Source organism: Echinops telfairi, unplaced genomic scaffold (genome assembly GCF_000313985.2).
Source record: "Echinops telfairi isolate 266 unplaced genomic scaffold, ASM31398v2 ScPeMD7_7423;HRSCAF=8461, whole genome shotgun sequence".
Classification (NCBI taxonomy): Eukaryota; Metazoa; Chordata; class Mammalia; order Afrosoricida; family Tenrecidae; genus Echinops; species Echinops telfairi.
In genome coordinates this window covers 2,822,602-2,844,459 of record NW_022111323.1, presented here as the reverse complement: position 1 = coordinate 2,844,459, position 21,858 = coordinate 2,822,602, and the positions used below count along the sequence as shown (strand labels likewise).

At 39.1% G+C, this 21,858-nt stretch overlaps 1 protein-coding gene across 1 annotated transcript in view; it reads right to left on the bottom strand.

The window, feature by feature from the left end:
• The window catches only part of AR (androgen receptor), a 277,936-nt gene that overhangs the window by 10,777 nt on the left and 245,301 nt on the right, over positions 1-21,858 (bottom strand). The window contains exons 4-5 of the mRNA XM_004715439.2: positions 11,777-12,064; positions 4,643-4,787 (exon numbers count right to left, since the gene is read on the bottom strand). Of these exons, the coding sequence (XP_004715496.1) occupies positions 4,643-4,787; positions 11,777-12,064 (433 nt within the window). The remainder of the gene's footprint in view (positions 1-4,642; positions 4,788-11,776; positions 12,065-21,858) is intronic.

Genomic DNA, 21,858 nt, shown 5'->3' with positions numbered 1-21,858 from the left:
TACTTCATAACTGTAATTTTGCTACTGTTATGAATCGGGCCACCCCTGTGAAAGGGTAGTTTGACTCCCAAAGGGGTCTTGACCCACAGGTTGAGTGGGTACTGGAGTGGTACTGCCACCATGGTGGGCAGTTGTGTGAGAAGTTTGGGTTTTTCACAATTGGGGTCTTGTTTCCCATTTAGGGATGCCAGGGATGTTAAAGATGTTAAATATATTCCAGTATGCAAGACCATTTTTCACAATAAAATATCCCACCCAATATATCAGTCACATCCCTGATGAAAAACACTGGCCTAGATGTTTCTAAGGACCCCAAGAATTCTAACATAGTAGGTTTCTATAAGAAGGATTGTTGTTTCAGGATCCCTGAAGGTTTGGTGGGTCTATTCCTCTGACCTTGTGGTGAGCCCAGAGATACCTCTGGAAAGAGGTGGTTGGGACTGGGCCAGAAGGTTGAAGTGGGATGTCACATACTAATGTAGAGGCAAAGATAGAAATTAGGATGCAGGAAATAATCAATTATCAACTTTCAAATCCTCGAAAACCTCCAGGTTCTAGGCAGGTTGATGTGGGTATTGTTAGTGGGTGGGAGAACAAAATAACCAGGAAGGAAGATTTTCAAGGACTTCTCCAGATGATGGCATCATAGGTAACTCTTTGGAAGCCTGGAAACCACAGAGCAGGTCATGCCAAAAGCCCAGTGTTTATTCTTAGCTTCTAGCTACCAAGACTGGCTAGGTTGGGAAAGGGCAGCTGGGGACGCTCACTTTCTCTTGCATGGCATTGCAGTACTGGAAGGAACCACTGGCCTTTTAAGCCTCTTTTGGGTTAGAGGAATGGAGGAGAGGGAAGGCCAATTTCTTCCCTGACCAAAGAGATTCTCTATTGTGAGACTGAAAAAAGGTCTTTGGAAAGATATTTCTGGCCAGTTTCATTCAAAACATCATATATAGGTCTTAAACAGCAGTCTTATAGAGTATTGGTATTAGAGATGTGGAGTATTAGAAAAGGACTTCTTTTGTACTTTATATTATGAATCAGGTATCCATTAGTTCCCATGAAGCCATCATGACACACAATTTTAGAAAGGTTACTATTATTAACAAGGAGGCCTGGGGGCACTGTAGGATATGCATTGGGCTCCTAATTACAAGATCAGTAGTTCAAACCCACAGGAGAAAGATGAGACCGTCTTCTCCGATAAAGATGTATAGACTTGGAAAATCTAAGGAACAGTTCTACCCTATCTTGTAGAGTCACTATGCGTTGGAATCAACCCTATGGCAGTGAGTTGTTTTTGTTTTGATGATTCATTATTAATAGGAGTCCTGGTGACATTGTGGCTTACAGCTCAGTTGCTAAACAATAGGTCAGCAGTTCAAACCTAATCGCCACTTGACAGTAGAAAAGATGTGAAAGTCTGCTTCCATATTAAGATTACCATCTTGAAAACCCTATGGGGAAATTCTACTCTCTCTTTTAGAGTTGCTATGGCAATAGGTTTGAATTTTGGTGTTATTACTAACAGATGAGGAAAAGAAGAAGCAAGAAAGTCAAAGGCTTTTCTCCAAGATATAAATGTTCAGAAATAGTAGAGCTCAGATTTATGTCCAGAAAAATATAATCCCCAAATATAAACCCCTGACTAATTTATAAAAGATAAGTACAGCTGAAAGCAGGGTTGTTGTTAGGTGACGTTGAGTTGGTTTCAACTCAAAGAAACCCTATGTACATCACTTGGTCTTGCTTCATCATCATTGTGTTAGTCTGGGTACTTTAGAGAAACAAATCCACGGAAACTCATGTGTAAGAGAGAGTTTTATATAAAGGTTAAGTGCACATCAAGAAAACATCCCAACCCAGTGCTGCCCAAGCCCACAAGTCCAACATTAACCCATATGTCTGACACCAATCCACAAAGTCCTCCTCCATTTCACAAAACACACACTATGATGCTGACTGCAGGAGGAAAGCTGAATCAGTGAATGTGTAAGCATCTCAGCGCTGGCAGGGGTCTCCACACGGCTGCTCCAGTATCCAGGGCTGCATCAGGGTAGGTCCATGTGGCTTCTCCTTGGGGATGTCTTGCAGGAAGTGAGCCTTGCCAGGTGAAGCAGGGAACTGGCTAAGGCAGCTCCACCCTGGTCTGACCATCAGAAAGCAAGAGACCCAAGAACTCAAAAGGCAAGGCTCACTGAGCCATTTATCTCTCTGCCCTTCAATTAACCCCACATATGTTTATTGGCCAGGTTGGCACAATAAAGTAACTAACTCAGTCATAATTGTTTTTTATGTTTGAACCCATTGTTACAGCCATTGTTTCAATCCATCTTTTTCTTTGCATTTCCACTTTACCAAGCATGATCTCCTTCTCTAGGGACAGGTTTCTCCTGATGTGTTAGTCTGGGTAGGCTAGAGAAACAAATCCAGAGACACTCATGTGTGTTAGAGAGGACTTTATATCAAAGAGTAATTGTATATTAAGAAAACATCCCAGCACAGTCCAGATCAAGCCCATAGTCTTATGCAGGAAGATCACAGGCTGGTGGGTGGAAAGTCTTGTGGAATCAGTAGCAGTGTAAGCATCTCAGTGCTGGCAGGGGTCTCCACGTGGCTCCTCCAGCTCCAGAACTCTAGAGTAGCTCCAGGTGTCTTGTCAGAAGGAAGATGAAGCAGACAGTGTGTCCTGCCTCCAGGGAGGAAAACAGAAATTCCCAGAATCCTCAGGAGAAGACCATGCCCACACTGATGCCTCCTTGACTATGTCTGATTGACAGCCTTGACTCCACCCCTTCCCAAGTTGACAGGAGATTACATAACCTCCACACCCGATAATATGACCAAAATACATAAGACAGATCTTGCCATCTTTGCTTCTACGGAGCACTTTCCAAAACAGATCTGTTTGTTCCTTTGGCAGTCCAAGGTACTTTCAATATTCTTCAACAACACCATAGTTAAAATGCAATTATTTTTCTTCAGTCTTCCTTATTCAATGTCCAACTTTCGCATGTATGTGAGGCGATTGAAAATAGCATTGCTTGGGTCAGGCATACCTTAGTCCACAAAGTTACATCCTTGCTGTTCAGCACTTTGAAGAGGTCTTATGCAGCAAATTGACCTAATGCAATATATCGTTTGAACTCTTGATTGCTGCTTCTAAGGGCTTTGATCGTAGATGCAAGGGAGACAAAATGCTTGATAAGTTCAATTTTTTTCCTTTGATCATGATGTTATCTATTGGTTGGTTGTGAGGATTTTGGTTTTCTTTTATAGAGTTGTAATCCATGGTCTTCATCAGTAAGTGCCTCAAGTCCTCCTTGATTTCAGCAAGTAGGTTAGACATTAATGAAACCAATTTTAAGAGATTTTTAAAAGAATGAAAATAACTAGATCATTTTATCACAGTGAGGGAGTGATGGAGCTTCTCTTCCCCACAATTTACCACCATGAGACAATAGGTCTAGGAATTACACAAACATACATTTGTGTTTTTGTTTGCAACATGCACTATTGTGTTACCTGGAGTTAGTTTATTTTGCTGAGTCTGACTTTTCCCACCCATAAAAAAGGGATTATCTATAAAAAGGGGAATTCGTTTTTATTTTCCTGAAAACTCGCTGAAATGATATTTACACAGGATATAGCATTGCTCTGGCACAAGATATTTGTTCCACAGATGATGGCTGGCAGTAACCTTCAGGGGTAGCAAAATAATACTACCAAGCTCCTCCTCCCTGTGTAAGAGCTGGGGGCATATTTATCTAACGGCATGAGATAGTAGGCTGGTTAAGAACTTCAAGTTAAATTTTTGAAAAATAACATGGAAATAAAAGCCAAGGCATTAAAAGCCTTTGAAGTTAGGAATGCCCTTGTCTCATTAAAACAAACCAGAAGTTCCACTCTTATAATTCCTCAGAGGCAGCATCCTAGAGTTGGAGTCATATAGTTCTGAATTGGAATCTCTGCTGTGCGATGTTAGGCAGGCTGTTATTTCTTGCTGAGTGCTATTTTCCTCATTAGAAAAAAGTGAGGAGGGAGAAATTACATCAATGTCACCAAAATTGTCCATGTACTGCAGATATTGTTGAGATGAAGTATGCTTTGTTAAGTATATTTTCATCACAACTTAAACAACAAAGCAGGAGATTACAGTTGCCATCCCATCCGGTTGTCATGAGAACTTTCTGAGATGATATACAACAAGTATCTAGCAGTGCTCTGTCACAAATCGGATGCTCAAAAAATAATGACTAGTAGTAACACTCTTAGTAGTAGCAATGGAATGAAAGGACATCCAGCCCTCACAACCAGAGGATCTATGCTTCTTTCCTATGTTGCTCAGAGTGAAGGTTTGAAGGTAAGCCCTAAAGTAAGTCAGAAGCATGACCAAAATACCAGGTTTGTGAAGGGAATAACTTTAACAACAACACCACAACCACCAATACAACTCCCCCTCCCTTGTCACCGCTAGCATCTTGGGCAAAGCCACCACAGATTTGACTGTCTGATTGGGGCTTCCATTACTTCATCTGTATGTCAAATGAGGTAAATTCCACTATCCCCTTTCCTACCTCCATCACACCACTCAGACTTGGACAGACTGTTGTGCCTATGTGAGGTAGGGTCTAAGGGTACTTACTCATTGAAAACGAGGTCAGGTGCAAAGTAGAGCATCCTGGAGTTGACGTTGGTGAAGGACCTCCACCCCATGGCAAACACCATGAGCCCCATCCAGGAATACTGAATGACTGCCATCTGGTCATCCACATGCAAGTTGCGGAATCCTGGAGAGGTAGGGCAGGGACAGTAGTCAGATTAGACATTAATGGGCTAAAATAAGTCTAAAACTCTGATGGACACTCATGGACGGGCTACAAGGAGCCAAGAGATAATCAATGCCGGCCTCTGAAGGGAAGGAGAAAAAGGTAGACTATATGACAGAGAATAAGTTCCTTGCCCTTTCTATTTCACTGAGCTGCTATTGTAAAGCTCACATGGGATGATGATGGAGGTGAAAAGGGCATTATCAGTTGAAATGGAACAACTATTTGACTCCGTACAACCAGGGAATTCTTTTCTAAGCTTTGCATTATCTCATTTAATCTTCACAAAAACCCACTAAAGTAAGAATTATTATTATTATCATTCTGTAAATTTGTAAAACTAAGTCACAGAGAGGTTAAGGCACTTGTCCAAGATCACACAGACAGTGACTGGCAAGCCAGATTTTAAACCAAGTAATGCAACTCCATATCCTATGCTCTTGATTCCTATACCTCTTTGGATGTAGTGTGATAATCATTTCTCCCATATGAACAGCAATTCCACTTTACAAAGTTCTCTTCTACCTATAATCTTATTCAACTCTTCTAACAACTCTGGAGAGGGATATTGTTACCTATCAGTACATGGGTGTGGTGGTTACATAATCTGTTGTCAATTGGATCACAGCTTGATGACCTCATTTGAAGGCGCTAAGGAGATAAATAGCTTGTTGGAGGCGGGGACACACACTCAGTCCCTGTGAGACATTACAGAAGACGAGCCTAATGGATCTACTCTGATGCAGCCAGAGCCCTGGGAGCTGGAGGAGCCACGTGGAGACTCCTGCCAGTGCTCATATGCTTACACTGCCACTGGATCCACAAGACTTTCTACCCACTGGCCTGTAATCTTCCTGCATTTGGCGTCACTGCATGTATTTCATGAGTCTGAAGAGGAATTTACAGATTGGTATCGGATAAAGGGGCTAATACCGGACTTATGGACTTGATGTGGAATTGGCTGGGATGTTTTTGCAATACTCAAATGCTCTTGATATAAAGCACTTCCTTATACACATATAAGTGTCTATGAATTTGTTTCTCTCTTCTACCCATACTAACACAATGGGAATGGGTAACTTGACAGCCACTGCTTTCCTCGTCCACTACCTTTAGTATTCTATTCTTTCTGACCCTTTTGCTAACCTTCCTTTTTCTAACTTCTTTTGTACTCAACAGATGTCTTCTGCTTGCTAGTTTCCTATCATCTTACCATTATTATCATATTAAAAGATTCCTTTAAGTATTGCCTCCCTAGATTAATCTCTTGTCACTTGCATTTTCATAATTTGAATTGTACCCCTGGTGACTCAATAGTTAGGTAATGGGCTACTAACTGAAAGATATGCTGTTTGAACCCACCAGCCGCTACATGGGAGTAACAGTCAGTATAAAGATTGCAGTATAGGAAATCCCATGGGGAAGTCTACTCTGTCATATGGGGTTACCCACCACAAGTCACAATTGAATTAAGAGCACCCAACTAGAGTTATTCCAAGAAAACTGCGTTTGCTGTACAAATCATGAATTCTCATGGCTCTATATCTTGGTTTAGATAGTTCTCTTTGGCTAGAAGGCAGATCTTCCTTCCTCAGACTTTCTAGCTGATTAACATGTACTCATTTTTCTAGACTTTTCCAACTCATCCAAGAATAAGATGTAAGGATTCTTCTTTTATTTTGTCATTGCACATCATTAAGTTCTACCCCATACGTCTTAGAACTTCTTGAAGGCAAAAATAATGTTTTCTTATTAATTTTTGCTTCCATAAAATAGAGCACAGTCCCAGGAATCTGAGTAAACACCCTGAAAGTATTTATTAAATGAATGGACTTAGCTACCCTGGGATTTTTCATTCTGTATAATGGAAATTAGATAATTTGTTACTACTTCCACAGTACTACATAGGTAGAACAGATAAAGTTTCCAAACAGTTGGATGTTTAAAATATAAATGTATCACCTCTCATCTCATCCCATAATAGCCCTCCAGCAAAGATCTGGATTTATCCAAAAGAGTCTTTTGCTATAACTCATTAGAAATGCTTTCTTAAATATAGATACTGATTTTCACTTTTCCTGTTTATGCCCCCTTATAACCCTCACAATAACCTGAGAGAGTAGGCAATGTGACATTTTACCAACAAAGAATCCAAGGGCCAGATAAATGAACTGATTTGCCCAAGTTTATATAGTCTGTGCGTTGAAGACCTGGGACTAGAAACCAGGTATTCTAATTCTCTTCTCCAGTACTGTCTCCATCTTTTTACTGAAGGTCACAGCTCAAGGACTATCAAGGTCACTGTTTTTTTCTGAACCATAGGCTAAGGTCTAAAGTCAACACTATTCAGACACATTGTTCTTCCTAGTTGGTCTCTACCCACTCACATATTCCAGTTTCCTTTTTATTATCTTTTAAATGCCAAGCCTCCCAGACATTAGAGGTTCTAGACATTAGAGGTTCTAGAATCCATCCTTAATGTAACCTCATCATCATACCCCATAGCATCATACTTGTCTGCACGTTTAGCTCCAGGGTCTGTGCTTCCTTCCTTCATTGTAGCAACATGCTGACGGACTGCCTATACCTCAAACCCTGGAGTATTCCCATCTACAGTTGTTCTGTAGTACAGAATGCCTGGAACTGATCAATCATTCCTTGTGGAAGTCAAGAAGCAGACACCAAGGGTAACATACAAGAATCTCCTCGGTGGGTGGGGAGGGGGGGAGGCCCGAGAGTTTGAAACCCACACTTCTTGGGTGGGAGGTACTGAGAGTTAGGGAAAGTCTGATGGACATTTATCTTCTAGTGAAGTGTGCAAATATGAGGTGTAGGAGGGAATGAGGATTAAACTGTACATGTATCATGAAATTGCAACATTGATGCTTGCTTTTCTCCCTGAGATGCCAGAGAAATAACAAAAAATAGAAAAAAAGGGAAAGCTATAATATGAATTAAAGGACCTTAATGAGAACTGTTTGTTCTTCTAGCTTCACTACACACATCAACAGCTTGGCAGGTTAATTCTGCTGTATGCTTAATTTTATTATGGTACCTAACTATTCCCTCATGCCTTTGCTCTCTAGTCTTTGAAACAGTCTGCTTGGGTATATTTTGCTATCAAGAAATGACTTAGTTTGCTGAACAAGTGTTAGAGATCAAAGATGTCACTTTGAAGACTAAGGTGATCCTGATCCAATCCATGGTATTTCCAATTGCCTCATATGCTTGTGAAAACTGGACAATTAATATGGAAGACTACAGAAGAGCTGATGCATTTGAATTATGGTGCTGGTGAAGAACACTGGAAGTACTATAGGCTGCCCGTAGAACAAACAAATCTGTTTTGGAAGAAGAACATCCACAATGCTCTTTAGATGGAAAGACTTCATCTCACCTACTTTGGACAAGTTATCAGGTGAGACCATTTCCTGGAGAAAGACATCGTGTTGATAAAACAGAAGGTCAGTGAAAAAGAAAATAGACTTTCAAGGAGATGGATATAGTGACTTTACCAATGGCCTCAAACAAAACAATTATGTTTGATAATAATGACACAGGATTGGACAATATTTTCTTCCATTGTACATAGGGCTGCTTTGAGTTAGAGCTGACAAGATGGACTTCATAACAACATTCTTGAGATTTAGTGGCACAGTGAATTAAGCATTGGGCTGATAATAGTAAGATTGTGGTCCAAGTCCACCAGTTACTCTGTAGGACAAAAATGAGGCTGTCTGCTCCAATAAAGATTTACAGTTTCAGAAACTCCCAATGAGCAGCTCTACTCTGCCCTACAGATTTGTTATGAATTGTAATTGACTTGACAGTGTGGGTTTGGTTGGTTGATGCTTCATAGGATTGTGCTTAAGATTACAGTTACCAATTGCCATTGATAAATGGCAACCCTGTATGTCAAAGAATTGCACTTCACAAGTTTTTCAATGGCTGATTTAGGGGAAGTACATCATCAGATCTTTCTTCTGAAGCACCTCTTGGTGCACTAAAATCTCCAGCCCTTTGTTTAGCAGCCCCAAACTTCAACCATTTTCACCCTCTAGGGAATCCCAGAGGATTAAGTGAGATCATAAATATGTGAAAAGCTCTGTAACCTATAAAATGGGACAAGTGATTGAAAAGTACTTGGAAAGAATGAGCTGAAGTTTTGTCACAAACAAGACATCAAATTTCAATTCCCAGTTCCTTTCAGTATCGCCATATTGCTTTCCATAGTGGATTTATGTATTTTCAAGTCTGCCAACAGTGTATACACGTTCCATTCTCTCCACAACGTCTCCAGCATTTGTTTTTTTCTGATTTTTTTTAATTGAACTAACATCATGGGTGTAAGATGGTATCCCATTGTGGTTTTAATTTGCATCTCACAGATGGCTGGTGACCATGAGCATATTTTCACGTGTTTGTTAGCCATTTGTACATCATTTTTAGTGAACTGTCTGTTCATGTCTTTTGCCCACAGCTTAATTAGAACATTTGTTATTTTCTTATTGAGCTGTTGTAGAGTTCTGTAGATTTTGGTAATTGTTTGTTAGAAAGAACATCCTTTATATGTCTATGAGATCAATTTTCTTGATTGTGTTGCTGAGCTTTTTTGTGTCTTTATTGAGTTTCTATCTTGATGTTCTTCTTTCCTTGAGAGTAGCATATTGAAGTCTTAGGTTATTATTGTTTAGGTTTCTATAACCTATTCAATTCTTTGAGTGTTTTACTGATGTATTTTGAGGGACTATTGTTGGGGCATATATGTTTATCATGGTTATGTCTTCTCAGACTATTGTTCTCTTGATCATTATATAGTGTCCACTCTTGTCTCTTATTACATTGTTTGACTGAAAGTTCATTTTCTTGGAGATTAATATAACTACTAATTTCTTTTCGCTGTTGTTTGCTTGGTATACTTTTGTACAGCCTCTGATTTTTAGCCTGTTTTGTTATCTTTGTTTCTTGTAGGCAGCTTAGTAAAGGAATTTGTTTTCTTATTCATTCTGCTACTCTCTGTCTCTTTACTGGTCCATTAGCATTCAGTAAGATTATTAATATGTATGTATTTGCTACTGTTATTTTGCTTTGAATTTATGTGTGTTGTGTGTGAGTGTGCATGTATGGTATAATTCGTTTCTTTGTTCTTCCTGTATTATTTTATTGTTTTGGATGTTGCTTTGTGTGTGTTGGTATTTGTGAAGCATTGTCTTGTATGTTGGTGTCAGGCTTGTGTGTTGTTGACTTTTGGGCCATAGTACTTCATTTAATATTTTTTTGTAGTGGTGGTCTTGTTTTTGTGAATTCCTTTAATTTATCCTTGTCTGGGAATATGTTATTTCTCAATCATATGTTTCTTTGATATATTATTGGACCCTGTTGACCAGAATTTGTGTTCCATTTATTCTTAAGATTCTACAAAGGGGCCAGTTATTTCTCTGGAATATTGAAGTGTAGAGTGATTGGGTGAAGCCTGGGCACACGCTCTAGCTATAAATTCAAAAGCAACACTTACTTGTATCTGCATACAGTGCTTTTGAAGCATTTAAAATGAATCCATTTGTTACAGAAAGTTTGTGAATCACTAGATCGAGCATCTCTGAGGCTTCTTCAATTAGTACTTTTATTATCAGATCTATTAAAAGAGCTGATGATGGGCTAAGGAGAATGCTAATTTTCCTTCACTTAAAGTATACATGAAGAAATTAGATAAACACTCAGTAACTCCTTTAGTGAGGAGCCCTGGTGGTATAGTGGTTACATAGAGGGCAGCTAACCTGAAAGTCAGCAGTTCAAAACTGTGTGGAAGAAAGATGAGGACTTCCATGACTATGAAGGGGTACAATCTTCGAAAGCCACAGGAACATTTCTACCTTGCCCTTACAGGGTCACTATGAGTCAGAACTAAATAGAGGGCAATAAAATTTTTAAAGAATTCTATCAGTAGAGCCCTGGTTGCACACTGGTTAAGTGTTGGGCTGATAACTAAAAGATCAGCATTTTGAAACCACCAGTGGATCCATGTGAGAAAATATTACAGCTTAAGAAATCTCATAGAAAAAAAAAAGAAATCTCATAGAGCAGTTTTACACCTAGAGTGTCACTATGAATGGAATGGACTCGATGGTACAGAACAATAAGTCTTCCCACTCACTACTATGGGAATTTTAAAGAGCAGTAAACATTCCTTAAAGCAAAATTTTACAAATGCTAACGTAGTCCAAATCATATTATACTAATAGGAGAAACTAAAACACCATAATTGAAAGGAGTCTGCTCAGGGATCACCTAGTGAGTTTCCAGTAGAGCTAAGATTGAAACCCAAGTGTTTTCATGTCCAACTCTTCATGGTATAGATCCTGAAGACCAAAAGTGAGGCTCAAGACTATCTTTGAGCAAAGTCGGTGTGTACAAATGTAGAAGAATATCTTAATACATATGTGGGTATATTTATGTGATTTGTGATTATGGAAAAAAATGTTGAGCACATCAGTGGGTTCAACATGGACCCATGGTAGTAGTGTGTATACGTGACACAGAGAGGATACTTTATAATTCAGTCTTCTGAGTGTCAGTTCCTTTATATGTAAAGTATGTATATCATCTCTTTTATATCAATTCCTCTTTTGTAGGGTTACAGTGAAGATTACGTAAGTTAATGAGTAGGAAAGCACTGAGCATGCTACCGGGCCTATAGCAACTGCCATCAAGTCTATTCTGACTCTTAGTGGCCTTATAACACAGAGTAGAAATGCTCCTCTGTTTTCTGAGGCTGTAAATCTTTATGGGGCAGAAAGCCTCACTATTTTCTTGCTGAGCAGCTGGTGGATTTGAGCTACCAATCTTGCAGTTACCCCAACTAGTAACCCACTACACCACTAGGGCTCTTATAGAATTATTTCTTAAATATGTTCTTTCTTATACCATATACCTATTTTCCCCTTACTTACCAGGTAATGCTTTGGCCCACTTGACGACATGTACAAGCTGTCTCTCGCCCAATTCATTGAGACTAGAGAGCAGGGCTGCAAAGGAGTCAGGTTGGTTGTTGTCATGTCCAGCACACACCACACCTGGTTCAATGGCTTCCAAAACATTCAGAAATATGGGCTGGCACTCATAGCCTTCGATGTGTGACACTGTAAGCTTTTGAGCTGGCTCCTCAGCGGGGCTGGTGGCACTGGAACCCTCCCCTTCTTCTTGTAGTTTCAGGTTACCAAGTTTCTTCAGCTTCCGGGCTGTTGGGAAGGAAAAGAAACTTGCATTTATGATCAGAAATCAAAACACAACAGTATAGCAATCCTGCTGTAAAACCTGGCTGAACTAAGAAAATAAGAGGTGGTTTATTCTTTCCTTTCTGCACACAGATTAATTTCCTAATTAGTCTAATGGTATGAATAATTTAATTTATCTTCCCAAATACCAACTAAATCTATACTTTCTTTTTCATTTAAAAAAAATCTATACTTTCAAATCCTGCTTTTTCTCTCTGATTCTTGTGTCAAGACGAGCTTTGTATATCTTTGGATTAGGCTCATCCCAACTGAAGCCTTCAGTATTCATTTCCAAGACCTTCAATTAATTCATTTACTAATGCATTTGTGATTCCATCATTGAACAGACATCCAAGGTTAGGCCATGGCTTCTGGGTGACAGAAATGGAATAAGCCCTGCCCCAGTTTGGTAGAGAAGAAATAATAAATTCCATCAATCAGTTCTCTAAAATGTCAGGCTAGGCAATAAGTGAGTGATCAACAAAAGAAGACACAATGCTTTTTTTTATAGGTGGAGTCACTTTATATAGAAAGTGGCATATGACCTAGACCTTAAAGAGTGATGAAGAATTTTACAAGATAGAAGAAACACAAAGGATATAAACAAAGGAACCAAGGAATATTTGGGAGAATGGTAGAAATCAGTTCGGCTGGTGTGTATACTGTAAGAAGGGGTTTCAAAATATTTGTGAAAAAATTGAATTAAAAGAGAATGGAATTTTCCACAAACTTTTTGAAACCCCGTAGCATGTGTCAGAGGATAACTTCTATGAGTATTATCATATAACTATGAATGATTCAAGCAGCAGATGGGAATGAAGCTAAACAAATGGCTTTGAAAGACCCTTCTCATCCTTAGACTACAAAAAATATCATACCAATCTGGGTTTTATAAAGAGGATTATTCCAGTGTTATATTTCCCACTAACACACCATCAGTAACCTCCAATATTCTCTCACATTATACTCATAATTGAACATACATTGTAACACACATATTGACTTTCTACTTTAGGAAACAGAAGAGATGAGTCAAAAGTCCTTAATAATATTAAAGAAATGACAGAATATGCCTGTCACTGTAAGCTGTCTGTAAAAGAGCCTAAACATGTTAGAAGGATGATAAAAATAATAAAAAATTAATATTACTTAAAACAACAATAATCCAAAACTTAAAGTTTAATACATGCACCCTCATTCACTCACTCACTCACTCACAATTTAGAGCCCTTTCGTCATTCAGATATTTACTTTGTGCTATTTTCTGTAGCATTTATATTGACAAAAATATAAATAATGAAAAGGGTTATAGTTCTGAATAGACATAAGCATCTGCACCAAAGTAAGCCACAACACATTAATATAATGATAATAAATAATGGATAAAGAGAGAAGCTGATTGTGATAGGTAATTTTATGTCAACTTGAAGATATATAAAAATGTAGGGGTGGTATCCAACTTGTCAATCAGGTCACAGCCTGATGGTGCCTCCTTGTGGGTGTGGTCTTTTCATAAGGAGGGCCCTGTGAGCCTCCCCCTTTACCTTTTTCTGCTTGCTGACTCTGATAGCTGCCGGATCCCTGCCATTTCTCCACTGACCTTGATTCCACACAAATTTGCACCCACTAGCCTGTGATCTTCCTGCATTCTGCATCATTACATTTTGCTGCGTGAGTCTGAAGAGGGACTTAAGGACTTGACTTGGACTGGAATGGGATGCTTTCTTGATAAATAATTACTTCTTGATATAAAGTTATTTCTTATACATATATGAGTGTCAATGCATTTGTTTCTCTAGTCAACACAGCCTAAAATAATGATGGTTCAATTTACATAGATAAATGTAAAGAAACTTGCTGCATATCTGTTTATGGTTCCTGTAGTAATTGATCCTTAACTGGACATAGCTTTCAAGTCTAATTAGAAAAATATGTCCTATAATGCAAACACCAATCATAGTACAATCCAGGAAATCAAAGCAAGAATAGGTTACATGTTTATATCAACAAATAGGGTAGATAAAGGGGAAATGGTGATGGTGGGGGTCGTGTAAGAAGAGCACAAAGAAGAATTCATGAGAACTCATAGTACTGAATCTTGGAAACCAACCCTGCTTGCAAGATGACCTTGTCCAGCAATCATTTCTGTAGTGCCTGGGCACAGCCAATAATAAGAAGACATACATATCTAGTGCCAAATGCCAGCACCCAATGCAGATACTAGCTGGAAGATATGATTTGGGCCAAGCCAGTTTTTTCCCAAGAACTAGAGCCTTGAGCTGTACAATGTCTTGTCATCTAGGGAACCAATTTCTGACACGGATTCGGGGGTGGGGGGAGCTCAAAACACTGACAATGCCTACAGATTCAGCATTTCTGGTGCAGTTTATATAGGAAGACCTCCTGTTTCCCATCACTGGCACTTTCAGGGTCTTGAGCTCATTTGTTTCCAGAGTCATGTGGACATCTTTTCACCCCAGAAGAGGACTTAGATGTATATTCACTGTGATTGGGTTAAACAAGACAAATATGGGTAGTTACTGTTTTTCAGGGCCATGCACATATCTCACTTCACAAACAGGTTACATCATTTAATCCCACAATGATATTAGATGGTTAAGGTTATATTTTATCCTTGTTTTGCAAATAAATAAGTTGATGTAGTGCAGTTATCAAGAAAGATCATCCAATAGCCCGAGCCTAGGTATATTATATCATGCTACTCCTACACAACCCCCACAAAGAGCTTGAAGCTCCAAACCGTATACTTCTTGACCAAAATCTGAGATGACTAATAGTCAGAAGTTTATTCTTCCTGCTCTCGTCTTCACTTTTGATGATTCCAAACTTTAGCAACTAGCATTAAATCCTTAAGAGAAGATGCAGGAAGCTGTGGGAATTTCCAGCAATCTACTCAAACTAGAAACAGATTGGTGGCACTATCTTTAGGTTCACAGTATAACAAGAGAGAAAAGATCCTTAGAAGCCATCTCATTTAGGGGTCATATATCCAAATAGATTCATAGTCTACAATAAGCTGGATGGGTGTGCATGTGTGTATGCTTGTGTGTAGGAGAAGAGTAGGAGATTATCACTCACGGTCTCCCTGTCCCTTCCATGTGCACATGTACACATGTGTACATACAGACACACCTCTGGAAGTCATTTATATCATATTTTAAAGTTTTCCTGAAACTCATCTGTATTTTAAAATTGAATTCAGTCCTTAACCACCATTTTGGGACTTCTGTGTTTAGTTCAAATCTTTCAAATAACAAATGGGGAAGCTGAGACCCAGAGAGGGTAAAATCATCTAGCAACAACAAAGCTGGACCTAGAACTCGTGCTTCTTGTTCTTAATTCTGAATATCTTGTCATATTGGTTCTATTTTTCATGAACTCACACAATTTCACTATTTCCCTCACCATGTCCCTTCTAGGCCTGCTCTGGACAGTACAGTAGTCACAGTTGGCTATTTAAATTTAAGTGAAATGAAATTGCAAAATATAATTAATCAGTCTCACTAACCACATTTCAAGTACTCAATAGCCACATGTGGCTCAAAACAAACAAATAAGCAAATCCAAAACTAAACTCACTGCCATCCAGGCCATCTAGTAGATTCTGACTCATAGCCGATCCTATAGAACAGCGTAGAGGCTGTCATTCTTTACGAGAGCAGAAAGTCTCATCTTTCTCTCTAGGAGCAGCTGTTGGTTTTGAATGGCTGCTTTTTCCAGTTAGTAGTCCAATACATAACCCTCTGTGACTAGTGGCTAATATATTGGACAGTGCCGATATAGAACATATGCATCATTTCAGAGAGTTCTACTGGACAGTGTTATGAATATAGACCTTGAGTTCCCAAACTTATTTGACCTACTGCATGCCTTTCAGAAAAAAAAACAAAATCCAGTAATATTCAGTACTTTCCCTGGCCATTAAAACTTTTGCCCATAATCCATGATAAAGTGTAAGTATCTGCTTTTTCAGTCTTCCCCAATATCACTCCCCAGTGGGCAGTATCGTCCACTTCGGGACACACTTACCTAAACTGTTCTTTGGGGTAGTTGTTATTGATAAATAAGATAGAATCCAGATGAATTCATAGATTTTTTTTTTCTAAAAAAGATGGAGGAATGCACAGAGCAATTGATACCAGAACAGTCACTGAGGTATGCTCTAGCACCTGGACCCTCCCATCTGACTTAGTTAGATCTTAGTAAGGTAATGACTTATGGACCTAAACAAATTCATTACCAGAAAATCAATATGTGCAGATATTGTGAGGAGAATCCATTAAGATGAAATAATTCCTTCTCTATGTTGTGTCAATAAGAAGAACTTACCTGATATTTTCCTATCTTCCTCCTCTACATGTATATAGCATCTAATTGAGGAGCGGAAGCCACATTCCCACCTGCCTCCAGGACCTGTATAATGTAGTGTCCCTGGGGCCACAGTGGCCCAAGCTGCACCAGGTGTTCTGGCTCCTTTGCCTGAAGAGGGTGACTGTACTGAACATAATTGAAATGAGATTCCATTCTTTCTGCTGGGAATCCTCTGTTCTCTCTCAACCGCAAAGACCAATATGCTGCCAGATGACTTGGAATGCTGGACAATGAGACTTGCTAGTCTCAGCTGTTACTCAATACTCAAGGTCTTGTTTTCTTCCATGAAGTCCTCCCCATGCCATCTCACACCCTACACCTGAGCCCCAGAATCAGATTCAACTCTTTCATGAGAGGTTCAAACCTACCAATCACTATGTTAAAGCAGAGATTTATTGGTGTATTTAAATGGGATGGTATTAGAGTTTGGGGTGAGAACAGTGACTTTAAAAGGTCATTAGGACAGTGATTTCTTTTTTTTTTTGCCAACTTTTTTTTAGCGCATTAGATATTCCTGAAGGGGTTTGAGTTAGAGTACGTAGTGTGACTTAATGCCTGGATCCTGCTGCCCAGACACTATTTGGAACTCTATTTTCATCACTCTGGCCTTAGACCTCTAAAGAACTGGTCTCTAGCATTTCAGAAAAACATTTTCAAATCAGGTTTCATGGTGCATCCATAGAATTGCACGTGTGATTTATCTGTAGCTTTTCTAACCTCTCTGATCTTTGTGCACACTTCAGGGATCATTCTACTTCCACAACTCCACCCAGAGATATTAGTTTTCTCACCTATGAGTTGGGGAAAAGGAATGTAAGGTGAACTTTCCAGTTTTAGAAAGTTTGAGTCCCTCTACCCAAGGTCAAGGTTATTTATCTTCCTCTTACCTTGCAATATATTTTGGAATATTAAGGAATCCTTCTATTGCAGACAAACTTCTAAGGTGGCCTCCAAGTCCCTGGTATACACACATATTTTAGTTATCCAACTACTACTGTAGGTGCTGCTGTAAAGAAGTTGTGCATATGTAATTAAAGTCCCAACTCAGTAGACATTAAGAAATAGAGATTATCCTAAATGGGCCTGATCTCATCAAGTGCATCTACCCTTAAAAGGGACTGGACTTTTCCTGGAGATTAATGCAATGTAAGAACAATTTTCCGTTTTCAGATTTGAAAGATTTTTTGGGGGAGGGTCACAGCAAGGAATGGAGTTGGGCTCTAGAAGCTTAGTGCTGCTCCTGGTTGACAGCCAGGATATGGGATATGAAAGGGTATGGGAACCTTAGTCGTACAATGCAAGGAATTTAATCCTACCAGAGTAATGTGAGCTTAAAAGAAGACCCTGTAGATTCAAAAGAAATATGGCCAACATCTTGATCTCATACTTTTGATACTCTGAGCTAAGAATAGGACTTGCTGTACCCAGACTTCTGACTTGCAGAACTATGAGCTAATAGATGGATGTTGTTTTAATCTGTTAAATTTATGGTAATTTGCTATGGAGTATAGAAAACTAATAGAAGTTCCTTATAGAAGTGTGATGTTGGTGGGGGGGCGGGGGGAGGGCGGAATAGACTTTTAAGTCAATTTGAATCTATGGTTTAAATTGAAGTTCCATCAATTATCAACTTAATAACTGAGGTGTTTTTTTTAATCTCTCCAAGATTCAGTTTACGCATTTGTAAAATGAAGTTCTGTCACTTTTCAGGACATTAATAGGAACTAAATTGAAGTGTATGCCTGAACATAGTAAGTCCTCCAAAATAGTTTGTTCATTTGCCATTTTTTTTCTAAACAGCAGACTTAATTCTGTAGGTCACTTAACACAGGTATGTGTAAGGGAGAGAAGCAGGACTGACAGAGAACCAGAAACAGCAGGAATGGTAAGGTCAGTCTCATGAAACGTGAAACAATGACTGAGAGCTTCTTTAGCACATCATTTCCTATAGAACTAAATCCAAATCTTTAGTGTAATTCTAAATGCTCAGCAAACGTAATAGCGTATTTGATGCAGAAATGCAAATTCTTTGCGAAACCTGAATAGGCTTATGTACTTATGTGAATATGTGTTTGCAAGTGCTTTTCAAAAATGCTTTATCACTAACTCAAAATCCTTCATTAGTTAGGTATATATGTAAATGAGCAATATAACCCATAAACGTAAATATTTGAGGTGAAGATAGTGGCAGTGATTGATGCCCTCCCTAGGGACAGTCCATTTTAATTGTATAAGTAAACACTGCTGGATGAAGAGTTCTGTAGCCGAACTGCTTTTCTTAGAGAAAGTCAGTTGTGGCCTCTGCCTTAACTCATCTAGTCACTCTTCCATCCGTTAGGTTTAGAGTAAGAGATCTTCTTGTGATTAGAAGATCAGAGGAACATTGTGTTAGAAACCAAGGGAGCGTGGGGGGTGGGGTGGAGAAAGAGGAGCTGATACCAAAGACTCAAGTAGGTAGGAAATGTTTTGAAAATGATGAGGGCAACAAATGTACAAATATGCTTGACACATGGATGTATGTATTGATTGTGATAAGAGTTGTACGAGCCCCCAATAAAAAGAAAAAAAAAGAAATCAAGGGAGCTCATTATGTGATCGCAGGAACATTATTTTTCTTTCTTGTTCTAAGTTTTTTTCTATAAATATATAAGGCAGTATTTAAGATTCTGGAGTTAGCCTATCTAAGTTGGAACCCTGCCTATTATTGTTTATTAGCTGTAATGACTTAGGGCAAGACTTAGTTTTTCTGCACTCCAGTTTCCTTTTCTGTAAAAGAGAGTTATCTGTAACATAAAGTTGTTACAAGGAATATAGGTACTGTGGTCTGAGAGTAGAGAGCAGATTCTGATTTCAAGTAGGTAGAATTCAATAAGATACTAAAATTCTAAAAAAGTCCTTCAAAATAAAGGGTTAATTATTATTGATGATAATACTCAGAATGATCTTGAAAAGAAAATCCTTTGACTTCTCCTACTCATTAGTTGTCTCATATACATAATAGTGATGATCTGACTTGACTACACATAGGGTTTTGTGTTGGAAATTAAATGATCTCATTGAAAGTGCTCTGAATTCTATAAAAGTGTGGAGACCCCCTTGCAGAGGGGTCTCGGGGAGGAGATGAGCCAGTCAGGGTGCGATGTAACAACAATGAAAAATGCAACTTTCCTCTAGTTCCTAAATGTTTCCTCCCCGCTCCCACTACTATGACTCAAATTCGACCTTGAAAGTCTGGCTGGACCAGAGGATGTACACTGGCACAGAGAGGAACTGAAAATACAGGGAATCCAGGGCAGATGAGCCCTACAGGACCAGTGGTGTGCGTGGCGAAACAGGGAGGGTAGAGGGAGAGTGGGTAGGAAAGAGGGAACCAATTACAAGGAACTATATGTAACCTCCTCCCTGGGGGACAGACAACAGAAAAGTGGGTGAGGGGAGACATCGGACAGGGCAAGATATGACAAAATGCCAATTTGTAAACTATCAAGGGCTCATGAGGGAGGGGGGAGCAGGGAGGAAGGGGAAAATGAGGACCTAATGTCGGGGGTTTAAGTGGAGAGCAAATGTTTTGAGAATGATGAGGGCAATGAATGTACAAATGCGCTTTACACAATTGATGTGTGTATGGATTGTGATAAGAGTTGTATGAGCCCCTAATAAAATGATTTTAAAAAAAAGAAGACAAAAAAAAGTGTATTCCAGTGGGAAGGCTGTGATTTGTCTAAGAATGACTCTTTAGTGAGAAATCTGAAAAGCTGCTTAGGTTGACAAACTATGTGAAGAATTGCCTTCCAATCTTGGACAATGGATATCCAGCCAAAGCTAGAGGACCAGTGGGCCAGACTGACAAGATTTCATAATCCTAAGTTAATAGTAGAGAGATGTGATTTTCCCTAAGGGAGTACATGTAAAGTGCTGAGCATGGAGTACTTTCTGTGATCAATAAATTAAGACTCTTACTATTCTAGATATAAGCCTCATACAGTTCCACTTCATTCCTTCTACCCCAAGCAGGTGAACTTCTTTCTGAAAATGCTAATAAGACATACAGAGAACTTAAAGATCTTAAATCTTTTATTAGAGAAAATCAGAATGAGAGGGGCTAACTGATATTAGTCTAACACACCTATAGAATCTCAAGAGCTGTACAAGTTTCTTCAGGGGCACCTAAGAGGAGGCAAACTGGACCTAAGACTATGGCTCCGACCACTCTACCTCTATTAAAATCAAAGGAATAGTGCTTTATTCTATAACTACAAGTGGGCCTCTGTCAGATTTTTTTTCTCAAGAAAAGATTGTAGTGAACACAAATAAGCAAACAATTTCTGAAATCCCTGGATCTTATCTCTCTCTTCCCTACCCTTCAAATAAATCCTCATTTTAAAGAGTACTACACTACCGAAGGCCAAGAACAAGTCCAATGAATAATCAAAGCATTATGAATGAATTATGGTGCTAGTGAAGAACACTGAAAACACCATGGACTACCAAAAGAACAAACAAATCTGTCTTGGAATTAGGACAGCCAGAATACTCCTTAGAAGCAAGGATGGCTAGACTTCTTACAATGTGCTTTGGAGAGACCTGTTCCTGGAAAAAAATATCAAGGTGGGTAGAGAGGCAGCACAAAAGTGGAACGCCCATGACAATATTGATTGACATAGTGGCTGCATCAATTGAGCTCAAACATAACATTTGTGAGGATGGTGCAGGAGCAGGCAGTATCTGTTTTGTTTAAGTAGAATTAATTTTGTTTCTTATTAAATAGAATTAATAATCATAGGCCAAGTATTGCAGATAGGGTTGTACAATGACTTGATGGCACCTAACAAGATCACACAGCTATTTAGTGGTAGGGTTGGAACTAGAACCAAGTATCCTAACTTCTAGGAAGTTGTTTTTGTTGTTAGTTGCCAGAAAGTTACTCATGGTGACCGCCTGTAAAATGAAACGAAGTGTAATGAAGTGATGCACAGTCTTTTACCATCCCCATGATATATTGTGGTTCATAGGGTTTTCATTGGCAAGTCTTTGCAAGTAGATTGGCAGGCCTTTATTCTTAGTCTGTCTTGGTCTGGAAGCTCTGCTGAAACTTGTTCTGCATCAAAGCAATATGTAAACCTTCACTGAAAGATGAGTAGTGGATGTGGATAAAGTGCATTGGCTGGAAATTAAATGCAGGTCTCCCTCATGAAAGGAGGGAATGTTATCAATGGATCAACACTGCACCCTTCTATTGTAGCACTCTTCATTTCATTAAGTTGCGAAGCATATTAGTGGAGGGTCACTGGTGGGAGTTGGAGACGGTGGAAAAGAACTAGGGGAAGCGGGTGAATAAGCAAATATGGTGAAGAAAGCTGATGGTG